The 12,450-nt window shown below is 44.8% G+C and overlaps 2 protein-coding genes across 3 annotated transcripts in view; both read right to left on the bottom strand.

Annotated features, from left to right (window-relative positions):
- The window catches only part of gpr158a (G protein-coupled receptor 158a), a 55,900-nt gene extending 46,329 nt beyond the window's left edge, over positions 1-9,571 (bottom strand). For both annotated transcript variants that reach the window (XM_030099284.1, XM_030099285.1), the window contains exon 1: positions 8,356-9,571. In XM_030099284.1, coding sequence (XP_029955144.1) covers positions 8,356-9,209 — 854 coding nt within the window. In that variant the 5' untranslated portion in view covers positions 9,210-9,571. The remainder of the gene's footprint in view (positions 1-8,355) is intronic.
- The window catches only part of LOC115394103 (zinc finger protein 45-like), a 1,173,573-nt gene that overhangs the window by 189,694 nt on the left and 971,429 nt on the right, over positions 1-12,450 (bottom strand). The gene's annotated exons all lie outside the window — the stretch shown is intronic.

Raw genomic sequence — 12,450 nt, 5'->3', positions numbered from 1 at the left:
GCATCACTGTTCTGAGGAGAATTTAAAAAAAAAAAAAAAAAAAAACCCCAACATGAGAGTTTGCGGTCTCTGCAGTTGAAGAAAGAAGCGAAGTGGAAATCTGCAGCTGTGACGAACTGCGAGAGCGACACGGGCGGCGGATGTCAAAGAAAGTTAAAAATCACGACTGATCTATATTGGGCCTTTTTTTAACAGAGCCTATTTTGACATGTGGTGGCAGAAAAAGCCCAAGTGTAATTAATAGCACTCATCACAGGGCACTGCTCTGTAAACGCAGAAGATTACTGAAATAGACTGAAGATGCAACCTGATCTGTCCTCTGCTCATCACGGTTTATTTTTTGCTTCATAAAACACAAAAATGCGGGACTTTTCATCACTTGCTTCAATCTTTAAACTGTAGGTATACTGTTTGGTTTGGATAGCAGCCTGCGCTCTCTTCTTACAACCTTTAAATCAAGATATTAACTTTGATTATTTTAAAATAAGATCAATTCAGACAGTCTGTTTTTCTATTTTTGGCCGATACGTCATGATATACAGCAAAGATGAAGTGATTTGAAACAGAAAACACATCCAGACTTTTCATTTTAGTCCAGCTAACTGTGGAATTCAGCATAATTCAGGTCTCATTTTAAAAACAGATTTAAATAATCACCATGTATTGCATGCTTAAACTACGTCCACTGACGTCTGTGCAGAGAGACACAGCGAGTTATTTCTCTGAGAAATCACTTCGGTGCATATTAATATTTACAAAGGGAGCGTGAAATCGCCTCACTTATGTAATTTTCCCAGACGTGTGCCCTCACGCACACACGCGCCCGGAATCCTGCTGCCGTGGCGTGTTCTCCAGGTGTATAGGAGCAGGTTTACTATCCCCGGCTCCCGGCGGACCCGGGGCGAGTGCAGCGCTCTCGCTGCCTGTACTTCTGTTATTAATAACTGCTGCTCTGGTCCTGCCTCGGGGCAAACTGACCTCACTGTTTTCTCCTGCACTGCCGGTTCCTTCGCCGGGAAATTACCTCTGTTTCAATTCCCGGTTATATAACGAGGGTCTGAAACACAGGAATACCGCTGTGATTTGTGCGTGAAGCAAAATTCATCAAAAAATATCAGCTCTTCTGTCTGTTTGAGTTTTGCAAATTTACAGGGATTTTTTTTTTCTTTGGAAGTGAGTCTATATAAAGAAAAGAAAACCCTGCTTTTCATGCCATTGCCTCCTCTTTTTCTCTTCTGCCTCCAACTCTTCAGGCAGTCTTCAGCATCCCAGCCAAAGTGGACATATGGTGTGTAAAATAGCTCGAGAAAAAAAGGAAAGAATAAAGAGAGAGAGAAAGAGCTGGAGCTGAAACGGAGGTAGAGAGTGAGTATGTTTACCCCCCCCAAAGGCAAGGTCGTAATTTGAGAGCGGCAACGGGGAGGATGGGCAGAGGCATAAAGGTGGCCGCCGAAACCCCGAGGCATAAAGACGGGATTATCACAGGGAGCAGGAGAAAGTGATGCCCCGGGAAACACACCGCTCCACGCTTTCATCCACACCATTCTTTGTGGGACTAAAGGCCAGGCCGGGACCGAGAGGAGCGTCCCACCGCTCTTTCTCACAGGCCAGCCGGCCCCTGCTAATGTTGGCCGGAGCTTTCAGGAGCTGACTGGACAAATATCTGCGTATGGCAGCCCGCAGGCCACAAAGGGACATTCATCAAAACGGCCATAAAGAAGTCCTCTTCAGGTGCATTCAGCCTTTGATGTAGTCATGAATGAAGAGTGAATGTCAGGCCGCTGAGCCGTTCATTCGCCATCAGAATGGACTCGGAAAATGATTAAGAAATTCAGCCTGACTGTAAAAAAATACAAGGAGACGAGGTAGAAATCACATTCCTGAGTTGTTGTGGTAAAAATACTGAGCAAAACTCAACAACAGCATTTCAGCAGGGTAAATTTCTGAGGTTGAAACAAATAAAACAGTTTATTTTACTCAAATTGTTGAAAAAATATGTCTGAAATTATAGTAAAGTGCTTTTTATGTTTGTAATTTACATTTTTGTTGGACATCTTGTTTGCATTACATTTATTAAACGTGTGAATGATCCCAATGAGAAAACTGCAGTTCCTCAACTGGTAATGTTCCCAGCTCACTGCAGTCACATGAATCGGTCTCCACAATAAAGCTTTTGATTGATTCCTGCGATTCAATGAACTGACGACACACCCTGCATCGTTTTGAAGACTCACAGTACAGTAACGGCTTTGTCACTGAACAATAACTGAGCAAATTTTAGAGTAACATTACTTTAAACTCTCAAACTTGCTTCGTAAAGCCACTGATGCATTCTTGAAGGACGACAATGGCTGCTGCCTGAAGGTTTTTGCATCTCCAGCTGGTTTCAGTATGTAAAGGTGAATTTATGGACGATATATTTGCACAAGGGCAAAGCAGATCCGGCGATAAGCCTCAACATCCCCGGCTGCACAAAGTGTGTGTCAATAAGCCAAAGATAATGCAAAGAAGGAGACCACACACGGGCTTAAAGACGATCCCATCCACGTAGCCGAAGGAGACGCACGCCCACGTGAACATGCATGCAACGTTTCTCCTGCCCCGGCGTCTTGGTGGGAACACGCAGCTGTCCTTTCAGAAGGGCACGGTGTGTGCATTATGCCACCGAGCGGTAACAACACAAGGCGAGAGCGGCGCGCGGCCCGCTGAGGAAAACGTCTCCGATGTGATGGAAATGCATTAAGCTGACGGGACGCGCGGGAGCTAATGCGAGCCGGGCCGCCGGGCACGAGGCTGCTTGTCTACCAGCATTTCACTGCAGCCTGGGTCGTTTTATTGAGTTCTGTCGCCGGACATCAAAAAAAGACACGGCGCCCCGCGGCAAAGTGGCGGTGACAGCAGGGCGAAGAAAGACCGGCTCCCATCCTGGAGGGTCGAGAGCTCTCCTCGTTGAAGGGACACCGAAGTCAAATCCAGCGTTCGTCTCACCTTCAGCAGAACCCCTAACAGCGGCCGTAAAAACTGAAAGATTTACAAAGTTTGCGTGACTTTTAAGAATAAATTGGTTTAAATAATTTCAAGATGCTGGTGTACATAATACTGTACATTTTCCATGTAGTAATCTTTGGCTGACTGAAGAACTTCCTTTTCACATTAGAAAAAATTACAAAATACATTTTTGGTCCATAAAAGAACACCTTTTTTTCTTCACAGGTCGCTTTCAGTTTAATACTCGTGTCTGTATAAAGTCTCCAGAGCATTACACTCATGGATTTAAGACAAAGAATCATTTTCATCAGTTCTAACTGGATCAACAATAAGATAAGTTTTAATATGTGCATAATTTTATAGGGATTCCTCTCAGGATTCCTCCTGACCTTCAGAGTTTTTCTGGTATTGAATGGGGAAAAAATCTTAATATAGCTCCATGGAGAGATTCCCCAGTATTGAGTGAGTCACGCCACAATACCAAAACTGAAACACAATTAAATGAATTTTTAACGAATGGAGATTTATTTCCAATTGTCACTATTCATCCATCTTATGGATACTTTGATTTATTCAGTTTTACTGATGATCTTCTCTACAATTTCCTTGTTCTTAGAAGCAACTTCCTGTAAATATTCTATTCTGTTCTTTTTATTGACACGTTCTTCTGGTATGTTTTGAATCAAACAGCTTCCTCAGCGCTCCACCCTCCTGCCTGCTGTGTGAGACTCCAGCTCTGCTTCCCGCTCACCAGATTACCGGAGGATAAACCTGCGGTAACGACATTACGTATTTATCATTATAATACGACTGAAACCGCCGAGATTATTCCTGTCATTAGCAGGGATGTATCATCTCCCGGCTGCGCGTTAGAAAGCCCGGCTAGGTGGGTTTTTCTGTGCCGCTGACATTTACTGGCTGAAGGCATCGTATTGACAGGCCGCCTTACTGAGCAGCGGAGTCCCACTGACGTCAGCGCGCAGAAAAGGAGCACCTCGGGGATCTTTAACCCCCCCACTCCGCTTCCTCCAGTTTTCAGTCAGTAGAGAAAGCTGAGGTTCCCCTCGTTTCACTCGGGCGGTCTCGCGTGTTCATCCGACTAAAAACCATCCTCCTGTGACTTCTTTCAGTCGACCTCTTGCTGTTGAGCTCAGCTGCAAATCACTGCTGATTTTTCTCTTGCATGTATTTCCCCCCCCCCCCCCCCCCCCCCCCCCCGCCCGCTTGGCTCCTACCGGCTTTCATCTCAGCTTAGCATCATATATTATCATGTTTAGCCTTGGGAACTGTGGGGTTTTCTTGCTGTCTGTTTCTGGACGGTGTCCATGGAGCAGATGCTGCTGGCTCTTCCTGGAGCTCCAGGCCTCCCACTCTGTTACACGGCTGGGCATCCCATAGCAGGCGGACTGTCCAGACTTTAACTGCTTGTACAGCAAAATTGGAAGCAAAGTGAGGAGTAAATGAAGAGGAGTCTGCTGTCTAATTAGAACCTATTTGGCCTTTGGAGAAAAATGCTGAAAATACGTATATTTTTATACTTTCTCAGTTAATTTGCCTTATTATACCCCCACTGCTCTGCCTGCTGCCGCTGCTGCTGCCTGAGCTCCAGCCGCAAAGCAATTAAGGTTCGTGTTGTGAAGGATGAGTGTGAAATACAGTCTATATTCACCAAACTCTCCTCTGTCGGCTCCCACTTTAGTTCCGCATTTGTGTGTCTGTGTAGTCATGAGTTGGTGTTCGACGTTGGAGTGATCCGCCAATTAGGACGGCCTCCTATCTTCCTGAAGAATGTCTGAGCCTCCAACAGTGGCTCACAGACACACACACACACACACATACACACACACTGCATGCTGGAAAAACAGCCAGTCCTCTCGGCGGCGGTCTGAGCTGCCTCCCCTGCGCCTCGAGTGCAGCTGACGAGACAGACGCCACGAGGAGAGATGAAGCAAGAGGTGCGATTTCTTACACCTTTGCAGAAACAACAGGTCGATCTCGCGCAAACACATGTCCGCACACTCCTGCTCTAACAAGTCGCATGAGTTGTTTAGCACCTGCTTGTTCAACAAACAAAAGGGAGCTGGCACAGAAAAGGAAAAGGGTTCATTTCCATACGGTGGACGGCCCTTAAAGTCCAGTCGCCGTGCGTCCTGCAGCATCATCGGCTCCAAACAGAAAGTGACTGAAGCATTAAAAGGCTGGAAATAAAGACAGCCCGTGCAGGGCCTGTTGTTCTACATCTTTCATTATTAATTCATTGCTGTATTGATTGTGTATTTATCTGGAGGGGAAACGGAGGAGAACTGATGTCTGAGGCAGCTATATTAGCCAGCGCTTCCCTTCCTCTCCTGTTTCTTATCTGGCAGGGCGCTCAGGCACCGGGAGCGTGCCGGATGAGCCGCCCGCCACTTTGATACCGGCGTCTGAAGGAGGGGCCGTCCAGAGAGACAACCACAGACAAACGAGGGGCGGCACCAAGCACATGCAAATGAGCAGGAGCTGCTTTTTGTGGCTGCAGTTAAGCGAAGATTTTAACGAAGCGCAGCTGAGGAAGCATCGCATGAATTTCAAAGATGTGACTAACTCTGGTTTTTAAGGCGTTTTGTGAATGAAATGGAAGCACATGATGATTCACACTAATGAACATGGGGAACGTTGCGTCCTTCATTTTATATATCTTTTTTTCATGATTTGCATCAGCTTGAACGCATCATCGTTCATCAGTCACACATGGAAGAGAAATAAAAAGTACGCTGGCACTACTGGATCATCATTACTGATCATCAGGAAGGCTGCAGGTAAATGGTCGATGGAGGTGGAGCTTCAGCTTCCTGATATTGCTGACATGATGTACATGCAGGTGAGCAATAGATCTGTATTAAAGAAGAACTTAAGCCTTTCAATGAAATAAGCAGATATATGTCTTTCTGAATGCATTAAAAAAAAGATCTAATACCGTATCTGTTGTTAGCACAGTAAATAATGATCATGTCTCAGTAAATAGCCTCTGAGCCCACTATGAGTCGGTCCCTGCTGAATAATATCTAAAGTCAACAGCTTTGGAAGGTGCACTGAACATCTGAGAGTCGGGGGGGAATGCCTTTTAACAGCATGGAGAGTAAAAGTATTACTCATTATATTAAACCTCACCTCCTCAGAACAAAAGCTTCAGTCTAAGATTCTAATATAACAGTTGCAGGGTATATATCAGTATCAGGGGTCTGCAACCTGCAGCTCTGGAGCCACATGTGGCTCTTCAGGCTCCATGAAGCTTTCACAATATGAAGCGTGAATGAGCATTGAACTTATTTTTATTATAGTTACACACCACAGTACTATTCGAAGTGATTCAACACTTTTGATTCAAAAGGGATTTTAAAAAAGGTACAAGTAAAATTGGGAAAAATAGCTAAAAGCAGAAGAAATGGGTAAAAAAGTGATAGGATGTAAAAGAAAAAAATATTTCTAAAAGAACATAAATATGTTTGGAAAAAAAACATGCAACACTGTTTAAAAGGAGGTAGAATCGTTGACACAGCTCAAAATTCAAAATCGTCAACAAAAAATATTTGAAAAAGTGGAACAAAACTGTTAAAATCGAGTACAAAAATAGGCCACATTTAATAAAATGTTCACTACTCTGAACCCTAACTTTATAAATGCATCTTAAGATATATTTTTGTATGTGCATCAAAAGTATATATATATATATATATATATATATATATATATATATATATATATATATATATATATATATATATATGACACTTCATGAGCTGCATTTGCCTCATTTTAAAGGTTAAATGTGTTTTGTGGCTCCAGACCAGCTTGACTTGGCTGAAAGTCACAAAAACGGCTCTTTCGGTCAAAACGATTGCAGACCCCTGCTATATATATATATATATATATATATATATATATATATATATATATGAAGCCTTACTGCTGCTGGGTGAGACACGAAGGCCTCTTTGGCATGAGAGTTGAGGACAAAGTTGCTCCAGCTCTGTTAGAGCGGCTCATCCTCCCACAGTTGGAAAACCCCTGATGGAAATGAGATACGAAAAACACACTTGATCTGCGAAAGTTCACCCACCGACTCTCAAGCTTTGGCTGTACACAGTTAAAGCTCTGCAGAGCTGTTAACACATGGCAGCCTCGTGTTTTGTTTGATATTTACCTCTTCTCTCAAATCCTGACCAAATACTAGCATTGATCTTTATCTTTCCATGTTTTGGCTGCGACGGATCATCATTTACAGTAAAGGGATTACCGGGGTGATAATAGAGTGTCATAATGTTGATTGGAATCTGATTATAGGTGCAGCTCGCAGCTGTACATGACAAAAACAGATTAATGAAAGGAAGCAACCACCCTGCTTCTTCTTCTTCTTCTTCTTCTTCTTTCTGAACAGACTCCAGGGACAGTAAACAATCGCTAAGTGACACCAATACAGAAATACAACCTTCTGCAACACGGCAGAGAATCGGTGATGCACTATAAGCTGGAGCGTGAAGCAGATTGGCCTCTTCCTCATTTGAGGATGATTCCATATCAGATTGCTCTGGAAGGAGTCTGACTGCGTGCAGCAGCTCTGAGGCTTCGGTCCTGATGACGCCAGGTAGCCGATGGCTCCCTACAGTATAATCACTGCAGGTTTTGAGTCATTTGCAATCCATGCCTGTCTGTGAGTGACTTGAGCATATTAATTAAAGATTCATTGAAGGCAGAACACACACAACTAGCAGCACGGATTAAATATTCATTGGGATCCTATAGAACTTTAACATTTGATTATTCCCGTGCAGGTCTCCACTTGATGGGGCTGCATATCACACCATGAGGCAACGGCTGAGGTGGTTTTAGGACACGGACATAAAAAAAACAGCCAAACAGGACACTTTCCATCATTTCTCCATCCCTCACAGCAGATTTATCAGACCTCCATCTCCAAGAGGGTTGAAAAGAAAAGGCACGCAGCATTTTCCGAGTAGTAAAGCAAGCAGAGTGAGTTTGAAAAATAAATTAGGGCCTGTAGCCATAGAGGTTTCCACCACTGCTACATCCAGTAACATCCAGGGTTATTTTTAGCATCCGGCTGCCGTGACAGACTGGAGGAGAGAAGAAAACCCCCCTGTATGTAACTACAAGAGGCCAGCGTGGAGCTGTGCTGTGTTTGTGGAGGGAAGGGAGGCAGGTGAAGCAGTTAACGCCACCTTAACTCACCTACAGGGTGATTTTAACAGTCTCCCAAATAAATATGTACACATAATAATCTGTGTTGAGGTTTTAACTACAGCAGAGGAAGAGATGTGACATTTTAAGCTGGTCGTTTTCATCGTTTTGCTCATATTTCCACCCTACCTGAATTCAGGGGCCAGGTTGGACTTCAGGCCATAAAACGCCGCGGATAAGGTCAAAAGCCAACGGGGAACAAAATTCCCATTTTCACACTCCAGGTAGGGCGCAGACCATTTGACATGCGTCTTGTCCGGGATAAAACTCTCTCCTCTTGTCAAGGGATTATCAGCTGAGGTGAAATCCTGGCTCAGCACCCTCTTATGGAAACCGGGGATGCTCCTGTCTCTCATTTCGTGGTACCACTCCGAGTCTGCTGTGCGGTTGTGCAGATGGTGGTGAGCCTTGCTGGAGAGGTCTTGGAGGACGATCTCTCCACCGGCCCTGGTGGCCTGGAGAAGCACCCAGGGCCCCGCGAAGGACGAATCCCCGTTGAAGGTAACGACCGCCCGGTGGATCTTGGCGTCCCCCTCCAGTATGCTCCGGACCAGAGCGTGGTACCACTCAATGTCTCTCCGCAGGCTGTGCTCTCTGGACCTGTTGGCTTGCAGGATCATGTTGAGGAAGTTTGTGGCGTGCAGCACCGCGTCCAGCACGCCGCTCATGGACTGGTGCGGGCTGGAGTCTGACCTTCCCCGCAGCGACGTCAGCTCGTACCGCCGCGAGCAGTTGGCGTGCTTGAGGGTGGTCGAGTCCCCGGTGTGCAGGAAAGCCGTGACCACCCTGGGGAGGCGCTGCTCGGTTTTCTGCGGCTCCCCGGGAGCCTGAGGAGGCGCGCGGAGCTGCGCCAGCTGCCGGCGGAGCGTCTGAGCGCCGCCGCTGACTCCCCCGCCGTGCGCCGCTGACCATTCCGCGTATTTATGATTGGATCCGATCACAAATCCCACATGCAGCAGCAGCGAAAGCCGGAAAACAGCCATCCTCCCCCCAGAGAGCGTCCAAAGATGCTTTTTTTTTTTTTTTTTTTTTTTTTTTTTTTGGAGGGGGGGATTGCTGCCGGGAAATAGTATCGTCGGGAGGGTGGGCTGTCGAGGATAAAAATCTATGAAATTGTCCTGCTAAAGCATCGCTTCACCACTTGTAGGATGCTGCTGTAAGCTCCACGCCTCAGACCGGGAACCCTCGATCCGCCGTCCTCAACAAATCCCTTCTTCTTCTGTACAGATGCCTCATACAGCTTGTTGATGTTGAGTATCCGCTTGCAGCTGTTTCCCCCACCTCTCTCTCTCTCTCTCTCTCTCTCTCTCTCTCTCTCTCTCTCTCCCTCTCTCTCTCTCTCCCTCTCTCTCATGCACTGTAAGACAGGCAGGACTGTCTTGACTGTGCTCGGCTCCTCCTGCGTGTAGGCTCCACAGACTGAATCAAAACGAAGAGGGGGGAATATGTGTATACATATATATATATATATATATATATATATATATATATATATATATATATATATATATATATATATATATATATATATATATATATATATAATTTTATTTATTTATTTAAGGGGAGCTTTCTCCTCACTTGGATGACAAACGCACTCCGCCCTCTTCCGACCACAGCGAGCATTAAGTAGGCCTATAAAAGCCACGGCGAGACGGGAGCCGTCGTCAGACAGGGTGCGCTCACTGGGCCGAGCACGCGCCGCGGAGCCGCGCGTTGCCGCCTCCCCAGTCGCCGGCGGCGTCCGGAGGAGCCGTGAGGGAGCTGTCCGGTGCTGAAAGCCCGTCCGCACGGGGACAGCACCATGGACAGCGACCGTTACCGTCTGTGAGCGCAGAGGAATCCTCGTTATTTTCAGTTCAACGAACATTTAATTTATGTTTCTCTAGTGAAATATTATTCTTTTTATTTTTGTTCTGTGAATTTTATTTTTGTTCTGTGATTTTTAAGTTACAGTTATTACAGAACAATATTTAAAATTATTTTCGGGTGTGACTTTGTTGGAAATCTCGCCCCGCCCACACTCATGACAGGAAGAAAACGAAAAAAAAAGAAGTACCTAAACATAATTAACAAGAACTGTCTGTTAACGTCATATTTTCAAAAACAAAAACTAAAAAGAGTAGCTGAGTAAAAGCTGTAATATCAATACAGATATAACTTAATTTATTTAGCTACTTTCAGACTTCAATGTAAAGTGATTGAATTCCTCTCCATGATATTTAGAATATCCTGAGTATTAAGTGGAATTAAACGTTTTAAATGAGTATTGATTTCTTTCTTTTTCATTCTCTTTGTAAGGGAAGGTGCATATCTTCTTTGCTGGTTGTTGTGTTCTTTTCTGCAGTTAGTAAAGCTATTCAACACAAAACTACAAGAACAATTCAAACAATAGCACAGTAGCACAACATAGTGTTGCACTTCAGCTTTAAGTTTCATTTTCACTTTACAATGATGGGTGGGATTGACAATGTCCTTTTGGTGTATACATCTCTGTAAGAGGGAAAGGAGGGAGGCCCTCCTGCCTCCTATTCACATCCATTCCTGTGTATATGAGGTATTCATATGATCAATCAAATTATTTCAATGTGACCACCATAAGCTGGAATTCAGAGTGAGACTCAGTGTGGCTGAGTGGGTTTGTATCACACATTATCTGAAAAGCTTTTTCCAGATCATGAGACAGCAATGGCTGAGAACACAGGAAATGTTTGATTGTCCACACTTTGGCTGTACAGTTCCTTCACACCTACGGAGCTTGTCGGCACCCATTAAAGCACGACATATTTGACACTACTGTGTATCCTGTATATGTTTAAGTATTTGGATTTTGCTTAGCGGCAGCAGAGACATGTGATCTGCATCTTGACTTTATCACCACTCTCTCTTGGTTTTTATCTGAGGCTCTAGCAGTCTCCCCCTGTGTGTGAGCGCCTCTCTCCCTGGTGTCGGGCCATGTCGCGTCACGCTGTGTGGGCTGGAGGCATCTCGTCCTGAAAGCAGGGTGAGGGAAGACAGGCGTGACGGAGGGTGACAGAGCTGGGACTCGGACAGCGTGCTGTGTCTGCCATGAAGGATGTCGAAAGTCGGAACCTTCAGACCTCAGCTGACCAACCTGTACACACAGCTGCATCCCAGACTGCTCGCTTGCCATGTCCTGTGATGGAAGATGTGTGTGAGCCAACGGTAAGGCAACCAGTGGCCACCATAATTTGATCTCTGAAATAATCAAAAACAAAAGGCTTGCTAACTCAGTCATGCCTTGCCAGCAATACTACGTTTTACCACGAGATGGTGTAGAAATTAAATCAAGCCTGCAATGTGTTCAACACACATATACAAAACATTTTATTCTAATAGTTCAGGGAAAAAAAAATAACAGAAATCCAGCTGTGACCAACTGCTATGGTCTTCTTTTGGTTGTGTATCTCCCAGCAGATGTCATATTTCCATCATTCCCTTCATATGTCCCTGCCCTGATGTATTTCACTTGTGCCTGAATGCGAATGTCATCACCTCCTGTATATATCGGGATTGTCTGGTCTGCTCTGACTGTCAGTTTGTCTGAATTACTGCAAGTTCTTCTGAATTCCAGCCTTCTGTGCCTGTGTCTCTGCCCTCCTGTTTTTCAGCTTCTCATTGCTTTTTGGACTTTGCTCACTCGACATGTGGACTTTTGTTTTTTGGATTTTAGGTTTCTCTGTTAGAAAATAAAACAAGTTATTCAATCAGTTACGGTGGTGTCAGGCATTCTGAGTCTACGTCTTCCAAACACACATAACAGGGTCCAAATCTGATTCAGATTTTATTTACTCGCTTTCATTCTATGGCATTTGAATCCAACGGAATATGTTTAAGCAACATGCAATGCAATGTACCCAAACAGATTTTCTGATGCTTCACTGTAGCGTATTGGGGAATCAGACAGAGCATCTGCAGCTGTTCTTGTAAGCATTAAAAAAAAATGGGGATTCTTATAAAACCAGAGATTTGTAATTGTTTTCTGAAGACAATGTTTCTAAGAATAGAATTTGAATCAATCAAAACAAAAGAAATGTAAAACATCAGTCATGCTGATGATGGCTGTGGTGGCTCGGCTGGACATAACACCTCCTTTTGAGGTGTGAGCCATCTGCCGGGATGCTCCGCACTGCCAGTTGGAGACCATGACGAACACGCCAGGAACAGCATTTCATGAATTTGAGGAACTGCAGTGCAGTGTAA

Source organism: Salarias fasciatus, chromosome 9 (genome assembly GCF_902148845.1).
Source record: "Salarias fasciatus chromosome 9, fSalaFa1.1, whole genome shotgun sequence".
In the NCBI taxonomy this organism is placed as follows: Eukaryota; Metazoa; Chordata; class Actinopteri; order Blenniiformes; family Blenniidae; genus Salarias; species Salarias fasciatus.
Note: the sequence above shows the minus strand (reverse complement) of the source record. Positions and strands in the feature narration are given on the sequence as shown.